Source organism: Chiloscyllium plagiosum, chromosome 10 (genome assembly GCF_004010195.1).
Source record: "Chiloscyllium plagiosum isolate BGI_BamShark_2017 chromosome 10, ASM401019v2, whole genome shotgun sequence".
Classification (NCBI taxonomy): Eukaryota; Metazoa; Chordata; class Chondrichthyes; order Orectolobiformes; family Hemiscylliidae; genus Chiloscyllium; species Chiloscyllium plagiosum.
This window is the reverse complement of record NC_057719.1, coordinates 381,659-405,859: the sequence shown is the minus strand read 5'-3', so window position 1 is coordinate 405,859 and position 24,201 is coordinate 381,659. Positions and strand designations below refer to the sequence as shown.

The 24,201-nt window shown below is 42.1% G+C and overlaps 1 protein-coding gene across 1 annotated transcript in view; it reads left to right on the top strand.

Moving 5' to 3' along the window:
- tmed8 (transmembrane p24 trafficking protein 8) overlaps positions 1–24,201 on the top strand; it is a 28,294-nt gene that overhangs the window by 1,142 nt on the left and 2,951 nt on the right. The window contains exons 2-5 of the mRNA XM_043696888.1: positions 13,868–13,970; positions 17,174–17,282; positions 20,728–20,878; positions 23,552–23,839. Coding sequence (XP_043552823.1) covers positions 13,868–13,970; positions 17,174–17,282; positions 20,728–20,878; positions 23,552–23,839 — 651 coding nt within the window. The remainder of the gene's footprint in view (positions 1–13,867; positions 13,971–17,173; positions 17,283–20,727; positions 20,879–23,551; positions 23,840–24,201) is intronic.

The following is a 24,201-nucleotide window of genomic DNA, read 5'->3' as shown; positions in this document are numbered from 1 at the left end:
CCCTGAAACCCATTCCCCATCCTCATCCCCCACCCCATTATCTTCCCTGACCCCCATACCTATACCCACCCCCATCCCCATCCCGCCTTGTATATTTTGCAGTACCAGAGACGCTTTGCAAAGACTAGAAACCCGCCTTTGTATTGACATCAACATTCAGTCTTTATCCTGCCCTCTGAAATGGCTGAATTTGTTTTAAAAAATTGAGACTGAATATCTCTAAAAATCTACATTTTCTTTAAATCAGTAATTTGAAGCGTTTCTGAGAGCAATGATCCCACTTCCACTTTGTGAAAGGTCAAACTTGTTTTTATTCAGGTTTGAACTAAGAGTGTAGAACATCTGAATAAATCTTGGCAGATTTTTATCTTGATTGTCGTGTAGCCTCTTGAAATCCGACAAGGAAGTGTTTGTCTTTATGAAACAGTTTTCAGGCTAGATGACATCTTTTATTTATGCTGGCTTTCTGCAGGTTTTATGGTGAATTAGTAGAAGGTGTGGTTAGAATTTGGAAGGTGCTACCTGACAGAGTGGTGGAGATAGGTTCGACAGATGCTTTCAAAAGATTATTGGTCAAATAAACAATACTTACAGAGCTATGCTGAAAATAATGTGTGACAAGGCACTAACAGTTGCCATTCTGATGGCAAAGTCTGAGGATTGACTGAGGAGTCTGTTTGCCAAAGGTGAATGTGCAATTGCTCTGTGTACAGTATATCTCGAGCAATCTGTATTTGCCCACCATTATAATTCCAGGCGAATGACTGACGTTCAACATAGAATCTAAACATCACCGGAAATGAGAGAGCTTCAGTTATGTGGGCAAAACTAAACTGGAGACATTGGTGTTGTCCTTGGAGTGGTGAAAATTAAATGATAGAAGTGTTTTCGAGAGAGAGATTCCTTCTCAAAGTGGACATGGAAAGGTTGTTTGCTGTCTTGGGTCAGTCCGGAGCTACAGGGCACTGTTTTAAAATTAGGGGTCACCTTTTTTTAGGGCAGAGAAGAGAAATGTTTTTTCTCTGATCTGAGGGTGGTGCAACTTTGGAAATCTCTGCCTCAGAAGGCAGTGGAAGTGGGGTCATTAATCGTGTTTAGGGTGGAAGTAGATTATTGTTAGCCGGGGGATTGAGTATTAGTGGGGTAGATGGGAATGTGGAATTTGAAACACAAACAGATCAGCCATGATTTCATTGAATAACAGAGCAGGGTTGAGGGACTGAATGGTCTACTTCTGCTCCGAATTTGTAAAACCCCTTTGTAATTATATAAGTAAGGAGAAACTGTTTCAGAGACAGAAGATTTGGTAGCACAAGGTCAGTGATTTAATGCAGCTGGTAAAAGAGCTGTAGCAGGAGATGTGCAAATAATGTTTTACTCGATGAGGTGGTGATCTTGGATTAGTACCTGAGAGGGTGATGGAAGCACATTTAATAATAATATTCAGAAAGGAAATGGATAAGTAAAAAACCCCCCGAAAGAATGCAGATGCTGTAAATCAGAAACAAAAACAGAAATAGCTGGAAAAGCTCAGCTGGTCTGGCAGCATCTGCAGAGAGAAATCAGAGTTAATGTTTCAGCTCTGCTGGCCCTTCCTCAGTCCAGAGCAATTTTTGTTTTTGTTGGAAATGTTAAAGTATTTTGCGAGGGGGAGGTGGTAATGCTGTGCTCGTACCACTTGCAGGGGCAATAATCCGGAAACTCAGACTAATTCTATGCTGCCATTGGCCTGAATCCAATCATGGCAGCTAGTGGAATTTGAATTTAATCAATAAATCTGCAACATGAAGTTGGTCTCAGTAATCATTGTAAAACACCATCTGCTTCACTAACACTCTAGTTAAAATGAAATCTGCCATCTTTACCCAACCTGGCTTACATGATCTCAACTCAGTAATATGGTTGACTCTGAAATGGCTGAACAGGTTCGGGGCAATTAGGATGGGCAACAAATGTTGACGCTGCCAGAAGAAAGCAAAATGAAGGAAAATCAATTTCAGGGATGTACTGAAGATTTGAGGTTAATTGGTTACCACTGGTGGGACAGGCAAAATGGCGTATCGTGCTTGTATTGATATGCTATGATATACGAAAATTAGAACTACAATTTTACTTAGATGTTGATTATGTTTTTCTTTGCAAGATATGGAAAACCCTAGATATTTAACATTGTCAGTTAAGCAGAATTTACTGTTTTTTTAAAAATGGCTTTTGATGGAATTGACTGAGATTTATTATGTGGGAATGATTTGTATTGCGTTTGTTTTTGTATCTTTTGACTGATCGCTATAAGGGGTAGCAATTTTGCTTTGAAAAGTACAAGCCTGGCTTTAGGCAAGGCAATGGTGCAGTGGTATTATTGTGCGATTAATAATCTAGAGACCCAGGAAATGTTCCCTAGGTTTGAATCCTGCCATGGCAAATGGTAGAATTTTGAATTTGATACAAGTCTGGAATTAAGAATCTTATGATGAACATGAAACTGTTGTCAATTGTCAGTTTTAAAAAAAACCATCTGATTCACTAATGCCCTTTTGAGAAAGAAGCTGCTTTCTTTACCTGGGCCTGAGACAAAACAGCAACTGCAGATGCTGGAATCGAAGGTCGACAAGCAGGAGGCTGGAAGAGCACAGCAAACCAGGCAGCATCAGGAGGTGGAGATGTTCTTCCAACCTCAAGCTTGTCATCCTTACCTGGTCTAGCCTATATGTGACTCCAGACCCACAATAAAGCAGTTAAGTCTGAACTGACCTCTGTGCAATTAGGAATGGGCAATAAATATTGGTCTAGCCAGCAACACCCAAATCCCGTGAATGAATAAATAAAAAAAAACTCCTGGAAACCCCCAGCCTTTCCACCTGGAGAACTGTTTGCATGTGTCAGAAAAAGACAAAAACGTGCATTTGTGTAGTGCCTTCAGTGTAGATTAAAAATAAGTTGAGGGTTGTTTCACAGGAATGCAGTTACACCAACTACTCAAAAAAGCAGTAGGTTATAACCGCCTAAATCTTGGTCAAAGAGATCCAATTCAAGGACAGTCTTTGTAAGTGGAAAGAGACAAAAATAAGAGCAAATAGCAGGGTAGAGTCATAGTCATGGAGTCATACAGCATGGAAACACACCCTTCAGTCCAACCAGTTCATGCTAAACTAGTTCCACCTGCATGCTCCTGGCCCATTTCCCGCTAAACCTTTCCAATTCATATACTTATTCAGATATCTTTTAAATGTTGTATTTGTACCTACATCCTCAGGAAGTTCATTCCATATGTGAACCACTCTGTGTAAAAGATTTGCCCCATATCTTTAAATCTCTCCTGTCACCTCAAAAATGTGTGCCGTAGTCTTCAAATCCCCCATCCTGGGGAAAAGACAGTTACCATTAACTATGTCTATACCCTTGCTTGGGAATTTGCTGCCCACTCTGCAGGGAGTGTGGTATAGGCACTGTTGCTGTGCAGAATGTTTGCATTTCCTTTAGAAATGGTGTGTGAAATGATTACAAGGCTGTATCCTCATTGGATGTTTTATGCATGGGCTGTACACTTTGAAGATTGCTGCTGATTTCTGATGTCCCACTGATTTAACTGACTTTCAAAACTCCTGACTGTGAATAACTCAGAGTATAGTCATTCTCCTTTTACCTGGTACTGCTGCCTTGTTGGGAAATGCGTCAATGTGTATTGATGTCTTGGTGTTGAATCATACAGTGCAGAAGAGACCCGACAGCCCTTCAAGTCTGCATTGACCTTTCTACAGTAATCCCACTTTGCAGCACTTAACCCAAAGCCCATCCATGTACATTTTAAAGTTTGAGGTTTCCTGCTTCTACTGCCCTCCCAGATGCTGATCAACCTCTGGGTGGGAAAAAAAATGTTTCCTCCAGTCCCCTCCTGAGCCGTCTGTCCTTCACCTTAAAATTAACCAAGGGGAAAAGCTGTCCCTATCCATGCCATCTTATACACCTGCTAAAATTCACCAGTCCTGGTGAATCTCCTCTGCACCCCCTCCAGTGCAATCGCATCGTTCGACACCGAACTAAACTTTTGTACAGCTCCGACATAAAATTCCCTACCCTTAGAATCTATGTCATAACTGATAAAGGTAAGTGCCTCAAATGCCACCTTAACCATATTAACCTCTCCTGCCTTCAGGGATCTATGGGCTAGCACTCCCAGAGTCTTCTGTTCCAATGAGCTTCCTCGAGTCCTGCTATTCATTGAGTGTTCTCTTGTCTTGTTACTGATTTTTAAAGTACATCATCACTCACGTTTTGGAATTAAGTTCCATCTGCCATTGATATACTCATCTGATTGATATACCCTACTGCCTCACAGCACCTCTGGCAACTATCTGTGTGGAGTTTGCAAACTTTCCCCTTGTCTGCATGGGTTTCCTCTGGGTGCTCCAGTTTCCTCCCACAGTCCAAAGATGTGCAGGTTAGGTGGATTGGCCCATAGTGTCCAGGGATGTGTAATTTAGGTGAATTAGCCATGGGAAATGCAGGCTTTCAGGGATAGGATAGAGGAGTGAGTCTGGGTGGGATGCTCCTCTGAGAGTTGGTGTGGACTTGTTGGGCCAAATGTCTTGTTTCCACACTGTAGGGATTCTATGATGATTCAATCTGTATCCTCCTGTAACCAAAGACCTTCCTCCTCTCTGTCAGACATCCAGGTAATTGTAATGTCCTATACAAACTTATCATTCCTCTGACATTCTCCCATATACATATATATGTACCGTATGCATACACATCACAGGAATCAGTGCTGGAGTCTTAATTGTTTGTGATTTTGTATAAATGATATACATAAATTGTTTCTGATGTTGTTTGTGATCCGTATAAATGACATATATATGGGGTCCAGCACTGATTCCTGCGATAGCCACTAGACACCGGCCTCCAGTCACACAAACAGCCTTCAACCACCACACTCTGTTTCCTGTCACTAAGGGAGTTACCCAGGAAAGCATAGAAGATATGGCCACAACCCTCAATGAGTACCTTGCGATGGTCTTCACAATGGAAAAGGACAACACAACTATTGACATCAGGGTGGATGATTGTGAAATATTAAAAGGTATTAATGTAGAGAGAGCACACAAAAGAGAAAAAAGGTACTAGTCAGTTTAGCAGCTTTAAAAGTGGATAAACCTACATGCCCATATGAGATGTATTTCAAGTTGATGAATGAGACGAGAGTAATAACAGGAGCCCTAACAGTAATTTTCAAATCTCTATGGCCACAGATCAGGTGCCAGAGGATTGGAGGATCGCTAATATTGTCCACTATTAAAAAAGGGCAGGAGGGATAAACCTAAGAAATTATAGGCCAGTCAGAGTAACCTGAGTGGTGGGGATGTTATTAGAATTCTGAGGGACAGAATAGATCTGCACTTGGAGAGGCATGGATTAATCAGGAATAGTCAGCATGGATTTTGTAAGGGACGGTCATGTTTGACAAGTTAGATTAAACATTTTGTATCTACGCAGTGTGTTGATGAATATAATGTGTTTAATTTGGTATGAATGAACTTTAACAAAGTTTTTAGAGGGTTCTTTGTGGCAGACTGATCAAGAAAGTAAAAGCATTGAGAGCATAAGCTATCATTCTGTCTAAGTCTGCTCTACCATTCAATGAAATCATGGCTGATCTCCATTTACCTACCTTTTCACTATAGCCCTTGATTCTCTTAGTAATCTAAAATGTCTATCTCAGCCTTGAATATACTTAAAGTCTAAGCCTTGACAGCCCCCTGCACGCCTCCAGTTTTGTTCTAGGAGGAGGTATATTATTTCCCATCCCCATATGGCCTAAGGGCATTGTTATGATCCCAGCTGACATTATTACTTGAATGGGATCTGATTTGATCATATTCTAGTTTGCTTTGGGATTAATAAGGTGGTCTCTCATTGAAAAATAGGCATACAATGCTGCAAGTTTTGCTTTAATTACAAAACAGAAGTTTATTGACAACAGAAATGAGGATAAAATAGAATAAATAGCCCATGGGATGCAAAACAATGTGGCACCATTGGATTCAAAATTGGTTGAGAGACAGGATGCAGAAGCTTTCAAGGCAAATTGGGAAAACCAGGGGGTTACAGACCAGTTAGACTAACATCTGTGATATGGAAGTTATTGGAGTCTACATTCAAATGTAACAAGATCTGGACAATATCCAGGCTTGGGCTGACAAGTGGCAAGTAAGGTTTGCACCACACAAATGCCAGGTTACAACCATCACCGATAAGAGACAATCTAATCACTGCCAGAGGCTAGGAATATTGTAGCAAGTAACTCAGCTCCTGACCATGTCCACTCCCCCACCCCACCCCCCAAAATAAACCTGTCCGCCATCTACAAGGCACAGGTCAAGAGTGTGATGAAATACTCCCCACTTGCCTGGATGGGTGCAGCTCCAACAACATTCAAGAAGCTTGACACCATCCAGGACAAAGCAACCTGCTTGATTTGCTCTATGTCTACAAGCATCTACTTCCTCCACAACCGACACTCAGTAGCAGTGTACTATCTACAAGATCCCTTGCAGAAATTCACCAAAGATCCTCAGACAGTACCTTCCGAACCCATGACCACTCCCATGTGGAAAGTCGGGGGCTGCAGACATATGGGAAGACCACCAACTGCAAATTCCCCTCCAAGCCACTCACCATCCTGAATTGGAAATAAATATCACCGTTCCTTCAGTGTCTCTGGGTCAAAATTCTGGAATTCCCTCCCTATTGGCATTGTGAGTCACCCCACTGCGGGTGGACTGCAGCGGTTCAAGAAGGCAGTCACCCCCACCTTCACAAGGGGCAACTAGGGACGGGCTTTAAATGCTGGATCAGCCAACAACACCTGCATCCCTAAAATGAATTTTTAAGAAAATAATCAAGGTTGGGGTAACTGAACCTCTTGAAAATCTTCAGTTAAGCATGGAGAGCCGGATAGGTCAAAATACCTCATTGGATTTGTTGAAGAGGTGACTATGGTAGTGGACAGGGCTGGATATTGTTTATATGAACTTCCAGAAGGTATTTGATAAAGTCCAATTTAAGAGATTGTTAACTAAAGTTTGCTCATGGAATTGTGGGCAAGTTACTAATATTGGCTGAGTGGCAGGTGACAAAGTCGGGCTAATGGGCAGGTACTCCTGGGTAGGATGTGACCAGTGTTGTCCCACAAGCATGTGTCTTAGATCCTCAATTGGTCACATTATTTCTTAAATAATGGCAGAAAGGGTCAAGTCACCAAATTTGCTGATGGCACAAAGTGAGATAGCATTGTAGACAGAACTTCTGAGGAAGGGTCACTGTACCTGAAATGTTAATTCTGATTTCTGTGCACAGATACTGCCAGACCTGAGCTTTTCAGCAATTTCTGTTTTTGTTTCTGATTCACAGCATCCACAATTCTTTTGGTGTTTACTTAGGAAGGATAGATTGGTTTTGGAGGGAGGTTTGCAAGAATGATACCTGTAAGTTATGAGGAGAGATTACTCACATAAGACTGGTTTTCTCTAAAATTTGGAAGGTAAAGGGGTGATCTGATCAAAGTCTTCAACCGATTGACAGGAAAAGACAGAGTAGATAGAGGGAAACTACTTCCACTGGTTGGGGATCCTAGACCAAGGGGACATCGTTTGACAATTAGGATTTGACCATTCAGAAGAGATGTTAGGAACGATTTCTATAGGCAAGGGGTGGCAGATGTTTAGAACTCTCTGCCACGAATGGCAGTAGATTCTGGATCAGTTGCTAACTTTAAGTCTGAGGTAGATAAATTATTGTTAAACGAAGGTATTTGGCCACAGATCAGCAATTATCTCATTGTATGCTGAACAGGCTTAAGGGGCTGAATGGCCTACTCCTATTCCTGTGTATGACAGAAGATTGGTTCAGTGAATGGAAGTCTGATTTCAGTGGGTTTTGCAGGGCTTGGTGCCGGGTCTGTGCTGTTTATGGTGTACGTTAATGTTTTGGGCTGAAATGAGGCAGGTATGATCAAGGAGTTCACAAGTGACACAAAAATGGAGGTGGTAAATAATGAGGAAAATAGCCATAAACTGCAGGAGGATATTAACAGATTAGTCAGGTGGGCAGAGCAAATGTAATTCAACCTGGAAAAGTTTGACAGAATGTACCAGGGAAAGGCTAACAAGACGAGGTTATGCTATTAATTGTAGGAACCTGGAACGTACTGAAGATCAGAGGGATCTTGATGTGCGTCATATTATAGATCCCTGAAGATCGCAGGGTAGGTAGATAGAATCATAGAATCCCAATAATGAGGAAAGACGCCATTGGACCATCAAGTCTGCCTGACCCTCCGAAGATGAAATGTGAGTTATATGACTTTATTAGCCAAAAGATGGAATAGCAGAGCAGGGTGGTGATGCTGGAATTGTATAAAATACTGCAATTTTTGTGAAAATTTGTAGATGTCACAGTAGAAGGAAAAGTCAATGGAGAGCTGCAGACCAGCGTCAACAGGAAAGCAACATATGAGGAACATATGAGGAACGGCTGAGGATACTGGGATTGTATTCGTTGGAGTTTAGAAGATTAAGGGGAGACTTAATAGAGACGTACAAAATAATACATGGCTTGGAAAAGGTGGATGCTAGGAAATTGTTTCAGTTAAACGAGGAGACTAGGACCCGTGGACACAGCCTTAGAATTAGAGGGGGTCATTTCAGAACAGAAATGCGGAGACATTTCTTCAGCCAGAGAGTGGTGGGCCTGTGGAATTCATTGCCACGGAGTGCAGTGGAAGCCGGGACGCTAAATGTCTTCAAGGCCGAGATTGATAGATTCTTGTTGTCTCGAGGAATTAAGGGCTACGGGGACAACGCTGGTAAGTGGAGCTGAATGCGCATCAGCCATGATTGAATGGCGGAGTGGACCCGATGGGCCGAATGGCCTTACTTCCACTCCTATGTCTTATGGTCTTATGGTCTTAACACATACAGACCAGAAGAGCAATCATCCCAACACCCACAAATGGAGCAGTATCAGAACATTATTTAAATAGAGCTGCAGCACTCAGGAACTACGTGATGCTGAAGAAAAGTACCTATACAATGTGTTCAAGAGCAACCAGTACCCGACAAGCACAGTCTGCAGATTCTTACACAACAAACCTAAACAAGAAGATAGAAAATGCCCAGAGACTCCAGCCGCCCTGCCATATATTAAAGAAATCTCAGAGATGATGACGAGACCACTCCAGCCCCTTGGTATCATGGAAGGCCACAAACCTACCAACACACCGCAACAACTTCTGATAAATTTAAAGGACCCTGCACCAACAACCAGCAGAACGAACGTCAAATATAAAATACCCTGCAAAGACTGCAACAGATATTACGTCGGACAGACCGGCAGGAAACGAGCCACCAGGATACACAAGCACCAACTAGCTGCCAAAGGACGTGACCAACTATCACTAGTATCCTTGCACACAGACAATGAGGGACAACAGTTCAACTGGGACGATACATCCATCCTGGGACAGGCTAAACAAAGACACACACGCAAATTCCGAGAGGTCTGGCATTCAAAATGGAACTCCATCAACAAACACATCGAATTGGACCCAATGTTCTGAGAAAAAGAACAGGAAGTGATATCACCCACCACAATAGACCAAGAACATAAAGTGGGACAGTACACCAGCGCTTCAATGGAGGCTCATTGATGATGTTACCCAGCATGGTGATGAAACGTCTGAGAACAAATCTACCAACTCAGCGAGCAAACTTATACCTGTATAAAATACTGGTCTGGTCACAACTGGAGTACTGCATGCAGTTCTGGTCACCACATTATAGGAAGGGTGTAATTGTACGAGGGGATTTACTAGTATGCTGTCGGGGCTGGAAGGTCAGAATTATAAGGAAAGTTATTAGATAGGATGGGATTGTTTACTTTAGAGCAACAGAGCTTGCAAGAGGGCTAGATAGAAGTGTCTAAGATTATGAGGGGCCTGAATAGGAAGGCATGTTTTCATTAGAGGAGGGGTCAATACCATAGGCATAAAGTTAAAGTAAAATCTAAAAAGGCTAAGAGGTGAATTGAGGAGAAATGTTTTCACCAAGGTAGGTTGTGGGATTCTGAACCTCGAAACACAGATGTAAAACAGTTGATGTGACATCCATGGGAGAGAAGGAAATATTTTGTACTGTGTAGAAATGCCATGTGTTTTGAATATGGGACACTGCCTGAAAGGCTGGTTGAATCAGAAACTCTTGTAACATTTAAACAGTATTCATGTATTCACTAGTGTTGCCATAACCTCTGGGGTTTGGGTGAAAAGCTGATCTGTGACCTAATACCTTTCTTTACCAATAATTTATCTACCTCCGATTTAAAATTAGCACCTGATCCAGAATCCACTGCCATTTGTGGCGGAGTGTTCCAAGTGTAATCAGATCTTTGTTGACTGGTGCAGATACAATGGGCCAAATGGCCTCCTTCTTCTGTTCTGTAAATATCGGAGTTTAAAGTAAGTATTTTGGTATTACTATATAGAGTAAGACATCATGTCAGTGCTGCTGTGTGAGAGTTATTTGATTGGTCCCAGTATAATCTTGTCCCGTGACCCTCCGATTTTTCACTTCCTTCGTCCAATTCTGTTTTTGAACGTTTCTGTTTCCAGCACCCCTTAAGGCAGTGTGTCCCATATTCAAAACACATGGCATTTCTATACAGTAAAAAATATTTCCTTCTCTCCCATGGATGTCACATCAACTGTTTTACATCTGTGTTTCGTGGTTCCGAATCCTCGGCACTAGAAACTTTTTCTCCTTATTAATACTTTATAGTTAAAGCTGTCATAATTGTCATTTGTTGAATTTCTTCTGAATCATTTCGAGGCAAAATAATCTTTGCTTTCGCAGGTTGACTAACGTGGTGCCACTGTAAGGGCAAGGTAGACCAGTGAGCCTGACTTCGGTGGTGGGCAAGTTGTTGGAGGGAATCCTGAGGGACAGGATGTACATGTATTTGGAAACTCAAAGACTGATTAGGGATAGTCAGCTTGGCTTTGTGCATGGGAAATCATGTCTCACAAACTTGATTTGAGGAAGTAACCAAGAGGATTGATGAGGGCAAAGCGGTATATATGATCTATATGGATTTCAGTGAGGCGTTTGAAAAGGTTCCCCATGGGAGACTGATTAGCAAGGTTAGATCTCATGGGATATAGGGAGAACTAGCCATTTGGATACAGAACTGGCACAAAGGTAGAAGACAGAGGGTGGTGGTGGAGGGTTGTTTTTCAGACTGGAGGCCTGTGACCAGCGAAGTGCCACAAGGATCGGTGCTAGGTCCTCTACTTTTTGTCATTTACATAAATGATTTGGATGCGAGCATAAGAGATATAGTTAGTAAGTTTGCAGGTGACACCAAAATTGGAGGTGTAATGGACAGCAAAGAGGGTTACCTCACATTACAACGGGATCTTGGAGCAGGTGGGCCAATGGGCCGAGAAGTGGCAGATGGAGTTAATTCAGATAAATGAGAGGTGCCGCATTTTGGGAAAGCAAATCTTAGCAGGACTTATACACTTAATGCTAAAGTCCTAGGGAGTGTTGCTGAACAAAGAGACCTTGGAGTGCAGGTTCATAGCTTCTTGAAAGTGGAGTGGCAGGTAGATAGGATAGTGAAGAAAGCACTTGGTATGCTTTTGTTTATTGGTCAGAGTATTGAGTACAGGAGTTGGGAGGTCATGTTGGTCTGTACAGGATATTGGTTAGGCCACTCTTGGAATATTGTGTGCAATTGTGGTCTCCTTCCTATTGGAAAGATGTTGTGAAACTTGAAAAGGTTCAGAAAAGATGTACAAGGATGTTGCCAGGGTTAGAGGAATTGAGCTACAGGGAGAAGCCGAACAGGCTGGGGCTGTTTTCCGTGGAGCGTCGGAGGCTGAGGGGTGACCTCAGAGAGGTTTACAAAATTATAAGGGGCATGGATAGGGTAAATAGGCAAAGTATTTTCCTGGGGTGGGGGAGTCCAGAACTCGAGGTCATAGGTTTAGGGTGAGAGGGGAAAGATATAAAAGAGACCTAAGGGGCAACGTTTTCACACAGTGGTACGTGTATGGAATGAGCTGCCAGAGGAAGTGGTGGAGGCTGGTATAATTGCAACATTTAAGAGGCATTTGGATGGGTATATGAATAGGAAGAGTTTGGAGGGATATGGGCTGGGTGCTGGCAGGCGGGACTATATTGGGTTGGGATATCTGGTCAGCATGGACGGGTTGGACCGAAGGGTCTGTTTCCATGCTGTACATCTCTGACTCTAGTCTCGCTGTCTCCACTATCTTGTTTTTGTCTCTTTGGATAACTGTACTCAGAAATAATGTGGCTGTAAGCCAATACTGTGTAATAGGTCGTAATGCTGCTTGAGTGGTTCTTTCTTCTAGCTTTAAATTAACTGTTGTTATTGCCAGTGTTTCACCTGGGAATTATAGCCCTAAAAATGTTCACATCACAAAAACAGCTCCGGTTTTGTTTATAATTTTAAGTTGATGTGGTGAGGATTAGTTGTAGCTATGTCACTTCTGGCTCTGATTGGTGAGGAGCTAGGTTTATTGTACTGGACTTTATGAACCCTGCGATATGGGAGATAATGTGATGGAGTTTTTTCCGGATTGTAAAGTGCGAACAAGGGAAATTTGTGGCTCACCATCACTTCCTTAAAGGCAGTTGGGGTTGGACAATGAATACCAGATTTACCAGTGATACTTTATATCTCATGAAAGATGGTTTTAAAATCAAAAACCTGTCTGCTTAGTGGGCAGTTAAGGCCTGAGGAAGAAAATCAGAGCCAGGCCATGGAGAAGAGTAATTAGAAAGTGCCACTTCATGCAAAGGATGCTCGAAGTGCGAAACACTCACAGCAAAAACAACAGATGCTAACTCGAAGAATTCTTTTCAATCTGAGAGAAATGGGTTCCTTGTTACATGCTTATCTTTCTCTTTCTTTTTCTTTGCACTTCATTCTCTTTTATACAGCATAATTCCCAATTGTTATTAACCTTATTTATTAAAAACCTTTTGATGTACATACCCTTCGAGCCTATCTCTTCCACCACCACCTCCACCCCCCTTTCCCCCCAGTTCAATAAGGTTGTAGCTATCTGATTACTCCATGTTCCTGAGTTGAAAAGTGTAGTGCTGGAAAAGTGCAGCAGGCCAGGCAATATCCGAGGAGCAGGAGAATCGACGTTTTGGGCATAAGCCCTCCTTCTCCTACTCCATGTTCTTGCCTATTCTAAGAATCTCTCTCTCTGTGATCTAGTTCAGCCTTTAAAATATTCAAGGTCTCTGCTTTCACTGGCTTTTGAGGAAGAGAGTTCCAAAGGCTCAAGACCCCCTTGGGGAAAATCTGCCACATCTCTGTTCTGAAAGGGTGATCCTTAACTTTGAAAGAGTCCCTTAGTTCTAGATATTCCCAGGACAGGAATTGTCCTCACCACATCCACCCTGTCAAAACGCCTTAGGATCTTATATTCTTCAATCAAGTTCCCTCTTATTCTTCTAAACTGCAGTGGGTGCAATTCTCCCACAATGAACAACTACATTCTATTTGCTTAGACTTGCTATACCTGTTTGTGTAACCTTTAGTGGTTCAAGCAGTGGGACAGCTAAATCCCTCTGTATCTCGTTTCAACCTCTGTAGTTCAGTTAGAATCTTGTGGTGTCCTTACTTTCTCCTTGTCCTTTCTGTAAGTAATGGGTGTTGACAATGATCACCACAGGCTCTGAACTTAGTCACCTTCATTTTTCCTCATCGCATTTACTTTAGTCATGTATTTATGCCATTGCACTCAATATAAATTAAAAATTTATTTTAGATGCAGAACCTGAGCAGAATTCTGAGGCTGACATGACCTCGCAACTGTCCAGCCTGCGCGTGTCAGAGGAAAGTGAGAAGTGCCAGATGGAGCCCGGAAACAGGTAATAAATTAGCAATGGGAGAGTTACAACCCAAAAAAACAAATAATTTCACCTAGGTGGCCCATGTTGAGGTATATGCTTTACTCATGTTCTTTTACAAGTTATTATGCTCTGTGTTCCTGTATCCTGCTATTACTCTCTCCCTCCATACATTTATCTTGCATCCTTATGGGGCTCCGTATCATGCTGGGTTTGATCATGTTCCTGTGAAGTATTGTAGGTTGTCATTTATATAAGTGATGTGGATGAGAATTTAGGAAGCATGTTTAGTACATTTGCAGATGACACCAAAAACGTTGGTATAGTGGACAGTGAAGAAGGCTATCTGAGATTAAAAAGCGATCTTGATCAGTTGGGCCAATGGGCTGAGGAGTGGCAGATGGAGTTCAATTTAGACAAATGCAAGGTGTTACATTTTTGGTAAGTCAAACAAGGTAGAACTTATACAGTGTTTTCGAACAGAGAGACCGGGGGTTCATAGAGATGTACAGCATGCAAACAGACCCTTTGGTCTAACACATCCATATCCTAAATTAATCTACAGGTACGTAATTCTTTGAAATTTGTGTCCCAGGTAGGGTGGTTAAGAAGGCATTTAGTACTCTTGCCTTCATTGTTCAGATCTTTGAGTATAGGAGTTGGGATATCATGTTGTGATTATACAGGATGTTGGTGAGGCCACTTTTGGAGTACTGTGCACAGTGCTGGTGCCAACTATAGGAAGGGTATTATTAAATTGGCTTGGGTTCAGAAAAGGTTTTCCAGGATTTTGCTGGGACTGAAAGGTTTGAATTATAGGGAGAGGCTGGAACATTTTTCACTGTAGTGTAGGAAGTTGAGGGATGACCTTCTAGAGGTTTATAAAATCATGAGGACTATAGATAAGATGAATCTACCGCCTCTTAAATACTTCCACTGATCTAGCTTCCAAATTCTAGGATAGAAAATTCCAGACGCTCACTAACCTCTGGGAGAAGAAATTCCTTTGCATCTCGGTTTTAAATGAAGGTCTCCTTTTGCAGTAATCCTGTCCCCACACCAATGGAAATATCAACTTGTGAATCTCTTCTGAACAGCCTCCAATGCTAGTATCCCCTTTTTAAAATATGGAGTTCAAACTGTATACAGTATTTCAGATGTCACCCCTCCAATACGCTGTAAAGTTGTAACAAGACTTCACTATTTTTAAACTCCACACCTCAATTATTGAAGGCCAAAGTTCCTTCTTAATTACTTGCTGTACCTACAGGCAAATCTTTCGTGACTCATACTCAGGAACGTCTTTTTTTTTTTAAAAGTGTCTCTCCATTTAAGTAATAGTCTGCTTTTGATTCTTCCTGATAAAGAACACAATGTCATGTTTTCCTACATCAAACTCCAAGTTTGTGTCCACACACCTAACCCTATCTATATCCCCTTAAGATTCCTTATGTTCTCAACAAAGCATGCTGTCACAACTATTTTTGTATCTTTAGCGCACTGCCCACTCCTCCAAATCATTCATGTAGATAGTAAATAATTAATGCCTCTTGTATGAACCTGTGGCAGTCCAACCTGAAAAAGACCCATTTATACAGATTCTCTTCTGTGTTAGCCAATTTTCAATCCATGCTAATACATTTCTCCCAATATTGTGAGCTCTGTCTTGTACAATAACGTCACTTGTGTTGCATGAACATTGTATTACGGCCAACTATTTTACTCCTTTCTTCCCACTGAGTCCACCACCTACTGAAGGTGCTAACCATTGTCTGGAAGATGAACACCTTCTAATACTTCCTCCAAATAAGGTGCCTATCTGTATGTTGATCCAGATTTCTCTATCTGCTACTTAGCTCTATAATCCTGAGTTCTTCGTTAACAAAGGGCTACAGCTTTTTGCTATGATCAGTGTCACTGCACACAGAGAATGCATCCCGGTCCATGACCCTGATCTGTCCCCCCGGCCACCCCCTCCCCCCCCCAGTGGGCCACTGCACACAGAGAATGCATCCTGGTCCATGACCCTGATCTGCCCCCCCGGCCACCCCCTCAGATTCCTGCCTCACCCCAAGTAAGTCCGTACACCCAAGAGATCTGTTGCACGCAGTCAGGTGTAAAGAGATAACAGGGTGGGGGATTTGAGCTGAATTCTGTATTTGAGCATGCAGGAGTTTGTGGAAAAATTCTGTGTTGCTCACTAGAATAGCCTCAGCTGTGATTGAGGAATGTTGTCGTCTTGGGGTTAATTGATGGTGGGAGACATAATGCAGCCAGAAGGGGCAATGTGGTAGCAGATGTGCTTCTGAAAGTGACAGCGTGCAATGAGCTGTTTAAGTGGATGCTAATTTACTCCATTTTACTGTAATTATGGCAATGTTCTCTCGACTGGCTGAAGGATCATCCCCTTTGAGAGTAGTCACTGGGAGGATTGTTGCATTCTCATTAGCAGAATTGTGCAACTCCCAGCAGCCAGTATCTCTCTTGTTTTTTAAAATATTATTTACTAGGGATGGGTGCATTGACTTGTTGCCAATGCCTTTCATTTTCGTGGCCAGATTCCACTCCATGTCTGTAGATTTGGGTTTCACTTGTACTTCAGCCTTTTGAATTCGGGCATGTGTCTGAGTTGTTCAGACATGGAGCTGTACTCAAAATGCTAGCTCTGTTTTCATCCCACAGATGCTGCTAGACCTGCTGAGTTTCTCTGGCAATTTGTTTTTGTTTCAGATCTCTAGCAGCCACAGTTTTTTTGAAACTTGCAGAATACTGAGAGAATAAAACAATGAGAAGCCCCTTTATCCTTCTGAACAGCATCGAGTATAGACCCAGAATCCTCAACCTCTCCTCATGTGACAAACCCTTCCTTCCTGGGATTATTCTTGTGAACCTCATTTGGACTTCTTCCAACGCATCCTTCATTACATACAGGGTCCAGAACTGCTCACGATATTCCAAATAGTTGTAGCTCAGGACCTGTTTTCTTTGGCTGCACAATTGAAATCATCTCTCTGAGCAGAGTGTGAATTAAACCCTTAGGCTTTTCTGAATCTCCATCTCCATTTCACACCAAGGGCTGCACTTATTCCATGGTCCTGGGTCAGAATTGTAAATTATTCTTGTCTGGCACTCTGCAGTGCCAGGAGGTCAGGTGGAATGCAGGCAGGGTGCAGCAACTGTTGAGTTTAATATTTTTGAGTAAGAATGTGTTTTTCTCGTGAGAGACCACAGAATGCAAGGCTGGTGACTGAAGAAACACAAGGCAATTCTAGAGAAAGTTCCAAAATTCCACTGGGACAGACAATGGAGGCAGAAGATGAGCAACTACAACAGGTGTGTACTTGGATCCCATGTAACTTTCTTTACGTAGCCTCATATTCTCAGTATGATTCTTAGTTCAATACTTAATGGAACAGCCAAGCAGGTGTGCAAGCCCACTGCAGAGACAGCAGCCAAGAATCTCACCTGACACTGCTTGCACAGTATTGAGGGAGTGGGAACTTGTCAGAGGTGCTGGATGAAATGTTAAACTGGGTCTCCTTCTGCTTTCCCAGTTGGATGTAAAAGGTTCTCAAAACCACTTTTAAACTAGGCATTCCCTTGTTGCCTTGATCAATGTTTAAAGCCAGCATTTTTAAAAATAGAATATCTGGCTCTCTTCCAATTGCTGTTAGTGGGACTTTCTATGTACAAATTGTCTGTTGCATTTCTAAATTATAACAGCAAAATTTCAAAGAAAGGTTTATATTACTGTAGCATCTCCCATGATCTTGGTGTTCCACATTAAATCACATTCCTTTTATAAGGAAACATTGTTTCTGAATCTTGAGAGCTCCAGTTGACCCTCAGCCTCCGCAGCCTTTTTGAGGGAGAGGGGTTTCAGAATGCACAAGCCTCCTGAGTACTTCCTCTTCACTCCTGAAGACCAGAGCAGATGTTACTGCGCTGCAATGGGCTCAGGTCCTGTGTGGACTGTTTACTCTGTTACAAGAGTGGTGCCAAGATCTCTTGATGGGGATTAAAAAAAATTCCCAGTTTTCAGACAATTTCATTTCTCAGACTGCAGATTTTGGACATCTGACCTATATGGGTCCAGTCTGTACAATCAGTGTTTGTAATTGAATCTTTATTCCTGGAATCATTGTGTTGAATCTGCAGTGTAGCCTCTCCCAAGGCATAACCTTTCTGAAAGCATTGCCCAGTTCTGAGCTCTGCAATGGAAGCATCATTTTTCCATGTTATGTATGCCAGCCCTCTTGGTGGATGGGCTATTAGGCTAATTTTTGGTGATTTATGTATTTGCTTGCCTAAATCCACTTGTTCCTCCTCAGCTCATTGTCTCTCTCTGAAGAAAATGTTGGTTTAATTTTGTTGGATTCAAAGTCAAAAAAGTTTACACACCTGTGCAATGAGGTCCATCTGTCACAGCTTTGTCCAATGACTTAGTTAGTGTATGTCCCTTAGAATCATTGAGCAGAAGTTGCTTGGCTTTTTGAGTCTGCACTTGCTCTTCTCATCTGTATGTGAGGATATTAGTGAGAGAGGGTCATGTCACACAAAGACACGACCCTCTCTCACTAGTTTCCTCACATATGGATGAGGAAGGACACCACTTCGACTGGGACAACACATCCCTCCTAGGACAAGCCAAACAGAGACACACACGAGAATTCCGAGATGCATGGCATTCCAACCGGAACTCTATCAACAAACGCATCGAGTTAGACCCCATTTACCACTCCTGAGAAAAGGAACAGGAAATGACTTCACCAAGAAATAACATCACCACAGGAAATGACATCACCAACCCAAAGAAACCCAAACATAAATAGAAAGCAGGAATTTTCAGCACTGCTTCACCTGAGGCCCATTGACTATGTTACCTAGTAGGGTAACGAAACATCTGGAAATGAACCTTGCAGCTCAGCTCCTTTAGGTATTTGTAAATTAATGTTATTTGCTGTAATAAATGTTCTGTCACTCCAAGTTTGTGATATCTAGTTCCCAGTCTTCCTTCCATTGGAAACAGTTCCTTTTCGTTTACTCTTGTCGAAAAATGTCATGATTTTAAAAACCTCATTCCAACTCCCTCTGAGACCAGCTGCAGTTTCTGTCATCTCCCCATATAACTAACCCCCCAGCTTGGAACTGATTCAGTAAAGTCCTTTCTATGTTCTTTGCAAAGCCCTTCTGAAACAATTGGACACAGTCCTCCAAATGGTGCCAAGGTGATATTTTATGAAAGGTTAACATAATTTTCTCACCCTCTCACTGTGTGCTTCTATTTATAAAGCACGTGGTCCCCAAGTCCAAGTCAATATATATCAAAAACTGCACTGCTCCTTGTCCTGAACCATGAGGAACATCACTGTATATTTTCTGATTCTATCTATACAATTTACCGTGGTTGCAACTTCTGCCATTTGTAAACATGAGTTCATAACACTGTTCATTCATTTAAAACATTTACAACAAAAGCCAAGACTTTTATGAGTAACTCCTGTCAAAGAAAGCTTCTGTCATCTTTGATCTAACTCCCAAAAGCTCAATTACCTTCAAAGTCCTGCTGCAGAGTTTGCTCCAATGTTGTGTCGCAGGTTTTGCTCATAATCTTATGAGGAGCCTAATTAATAACGAGGGAGACCATAGCATAATGGTAATGTTGATGGACCAGTGATCCAGAGGCCCAGGCTAATGGTCTGGGGAAATGGTTTCCACACTCCTGACTCATGGAGTCCTACAGCACGGAAACAGACCCTTTGGTCCAACTTTGGACCAGATATCCTAACTTAATCTAGTTCCATCTGCCAGCATTGGCCCATATTACTCTAGATCCTTCCTATTCATATACCTATCCAGATGCCTTTTTAAATGCTATAATTGTACCAGCCTCCACCACTTCCTCTGGTAGCTCATTCCATACACCCACCCCCTCTGCGTCAAAAAGTTGCACCTCAGGTCCTTTTTAAATCTTCCCCTTTCACCTTAGCCTATGCAGTCTAGTTTTTGGGGAAAAGACCTTGGCTATTCACCTTATCCAGGCCTTTTGTGATTTTATAAACCTCTCTAATGTCACCCCTCAACCTCCAACGCTGCAGGGATAAAAGTCCCAACCTGTTCAGCCTCTCCCCATAGCTCAAACCCTCCAACTCCAGCAACATCCTTGTAAATCTTTTTTGAAACCTGTCAAGTTTAACAACATCTTTCCCATAGCTGGAAGACTAGAATTATACAAGCATCCATGGATGATACACCATCTCCTATTCTGAGATGTCATGTACTTTGTAAATAAGTTAAATCTCTACTTCTGTGAATTTTCAGACTCTTGATCCTTGATGGGCTAACTTCCCTAATGTTAATGTTAAGCTGACATATCGGTACTTGTGTGATTTCGCTCTGTGTTCTAAAATGCCGGGGTGATGTTTACTATTCCAAATTCAAAAGGCAGAATTTCTGAATCAAGGCAAAGTTTGGAAAATGGTGATCAACACTTCAATAATTTCATTACGTGATTTATTTAATACCCTGGGAATAAAAAGCATCAGGCTGTAGAGATTTCAGCCCCTCGGGTCCCATTATTATCTCCATTACCATTTGTACAATTCCTACTGGTAGCTTATTTTTAGGACCTGTCCCAGAAGGTGGATTATTGTGGCTTCTAGAATTTTCTAGCTTTTGGAAAGAATGTTATGAAGTGAGCTAATTCTTGGATGTTTTGAGTTGGATTGTAAAAGTATTCCATGCAGCTTTTAATGGACCTTTTCATGTTATCCTTTAGGATGCTAAGGATAATAAAGGGTGTGAGATAACTGCAACAGCACTTGCTGCATACCGGGTTCGTAAAGTCAGCAGTGATTCTGTGATCATTCAGTCTGACCACGGGGGGCCAGAAAAGTTACCAGCTGATCCATTAGAAGGTCCTGGGAGAGGTAAGTGCAACTAATAATTAGAAAGAAGATTGGAGAGAAGGTTTCTGTCAGTTTCTAACCTTGTGCTGTCCCTGTCCTGGGAGTGTTTGATGGAGCATGGACTTTAATAAAGCCTTTGATAAGGTTTTGCATGGTAGACTAAGTAGTAAAGTTAAATCACATGGGCTTCAGGGTGAGATCCAAAATTGGCTTCATGGTAGGAGACAGAGAGTGCTGGTGGGCGGTTGTTTTTGAACTGAGGCCTGTGACTAGTAGAGTTCCACAGGAATCGGGGCTGATTCCACTTTTGTTTGTCATTTATATGTATGATTTGGATGACCACTTTTGTTTGTCATTTATATGTATGATTTGGATGAGAATATAGGAGGCATGGTTAGTAAGTTTGAGGATGACACCAAAATTGGTGATATAGTAGATAGTGAACAAGATTATCTAACATTACAAAGAGATCTTAATCAATTGGGTTAATGGGCTGAGGAATGACAGATGGAGTTTAATTTGCATAAATGCCAGGTATTGCAAGGGCAGAACTTGTACAATTAATGGCAGGGACCTGGGTAGTGTTGTAGAGCAGAGAGACCTCAGGGTTCAGGTACATAATTCTTTGAAATTTGTGTCACAAGTCAACAGGGTAGTTAAGAAGGTGTTTAACATGCTTGCCTTTATTGCTCAGACCATTGAGTATAAAAGTTGAGACGTTATGTTGAGGTTATACAGGATGTTGGTGAGGCCTCTTCTCGAGTACTATGTGCACTTCTGGTCACCCTGTTATAGAAAGGATATTATTAAACTGGGGAGGGTTCAGAAAAGATTTACCAGCATGTTGCTGGGAAAAGGTGAGTTTGAGGTATAATAATAGGCTGGGATTGTTTTCACTGGAACATAAGAGGTTGAGGGGTAATCTTATAGGGGATGAAAAAATAATGAGGGGCAGAGATAAGGTGAATAGCAAGGCTCTTTTCCATAAGGTGGGGGGAGTTCAAAACTGGGGGACATGTTCTTACGGTGAGGGGAGAAAGGTTTAAAAAGGATGAGGAGCATCTTTTTTACACAGAATGGTTTGTGTGTGGAATGAACTGCCAGAGGAAGTGACAGATGTGGGTACAGTTTAAAAGACATTTGATCAAGTACACAAATAGAAAAGGTTTGGAGGGATATGGACCAAACACAGGGAAGTGGGACTAGTTTAGTTTGGGAACATTGTCAACGTGGACTAGTTGGACCGAAGGGTCTGTTTCCACACTGTATAGAGGTGTAGAGGGAGCTTTACTCTGTATCTAACCCAGTACTGACCCTGTCCTGGGAGTGTTTGATGGCGACAGTGTAAAGGGAGCTTTACTCTATCTAACACCGATCCATTTTGGATGCTACAGATCTAATGCAGTTTCAACACTGAAAGTGTTTAAGAGTAGAGGCAGCTTTACTGTGTTCCTAACTCTGTACATGTTCTTGGAGTGTATGATTGGGATAGTGTTGAGTGTCTATTTGCCCACAGTCACCAGCCTGCTCATTGGCACTAGTTTACTCTCCAACCCAGCAGCCTCTCACTCCCTCGCTAATTGGCCAGCTCCTCTTGCCCCCTCTCCCTTGCTTGCCCACTAGGTGACTGAGCCATAATATTCCAGGACAATATGTTTTGAATCCAACTATGGATCAGGCTCTTTTAGATCTGGCACTTTTTTTATTATTCATTCATGGGTGTTGCTGTTGGGACCATCATTTATTGCCCATCTCCAGTTGCCCTTGAGAAGGCAGTATGAAGCTACCTACAATCCAAGGCACAGTTGGAATGTGTAGCATTGGGTCTTGCTTGTTGCTATGTAGTGGGTTCGAGAGCTATGATTCTATTGTGGTTCTGTTCGCCGAGCTGGGAATTTGTGTTGCAGACGTTTCGTCCCCGGTCTAGGTGACATCATCAGTGTTTGGGAGCCTCCTGTGAAGCGCTTCTGTGATGTTTCCTCCGGCATTTATAGTGGTTATAACCACTATAAATGCCGGAGGAAACATCACAGAAGAACTTCACAGGAGGCTCCCAAGCACTGATGATGTCACCTAGACCGGGGACGAAACGTCTGCAACACAAATTCCCAGCTCGGCGAACAGAACCACAACAACGAGCACCCGAGCTGCAAATCTTCTCACATACTTTGAGCTATGATTCTGTTACTGGATTGTGATCCAGACACGTCATTTCAAAGTCATTCATAGCTGCTGGGAAATTCAGTTACTTATAACATTTTTTTAATAATCAATTACTTGTAAATAGATTGTTATAAAAATCCATTCTGGTTAAATGATATCCTTTTTAGGAAAGGGAGTCTGTCATCTTGGTCTGGCCGAGGCATCACTCCAGATCCACAGCAATGGGTTGACTCTTAACTACCCTGTAAAATGGCTGAGGCAGACATTGGGTTGTGTTGAAGAAGGTAGCTCACCAGCACCACCTCAAGTTGCCCTTATCAGTCAAACCCACATTCCGAGAATGATTGATAGTTTAAAAATTAATCAATTAATCAATGCTAGTTGTGTATAACAATGTGTAACTGTTTCTTACAAAGCATTAGACTGTAATGTAAAAGGCCATGAAAGCTGTCAGTATGGGAGTTTAGGACTTGTCAGAAGACCATCTCATCTTGAAGCGTGACTAGCTCCTGAATTCTGCTTACCTTGCAGTTGTTCCTGTAATTGATGCTGCTGCCACCTGGATTTCCACGGAGCTGAACGAGTTCAAAGAGAAGATCCGGAGGGAAAAGGCTGGGGTGATGAAGGTGAACCGTGGGAATGTAGTGACAGTGCGAGTTCCCACCCACCCTGAGGGTAACTCTGTCTGCTGGGACTTTGCCACGGACACCTATGATATTGGCTTTGGGGTGTACTTTGAGTGGACTCCTGTGACCGACACAGAGATTACGGTGCTGGTTAGCGAGTCAAGTGATGAAGAGGACGAGGAAGAGACAGAAGGTAAAAAGGGCTTTGTGAATGATTAATATGTAGAATATCTCACCATCGCACACAACCCACCATTTCTCATGCCTGTATTTATTTGTTCTCGATCTCGCTCTCGCTCTCGCTCTCTCTACTCTACTGGCACATATGCTTAACCATTAATTCACTCTCTCACGTGTACTCTCACTCACTCACTCTCTCTCAAATGCTCTCTCACACGGTTCCAGCTTCCTCGCTGGCACTCATTTATTCAATTCAGAGAAAACTACTGACAGATCTGTTGTCTTTATAGTATCATATTTTTTATTTCAGATTTTCAGCATTTGCTTATTTTCAGTTTTTAATTCTCCTCTTTCAACCATAAACATTGTAAATCA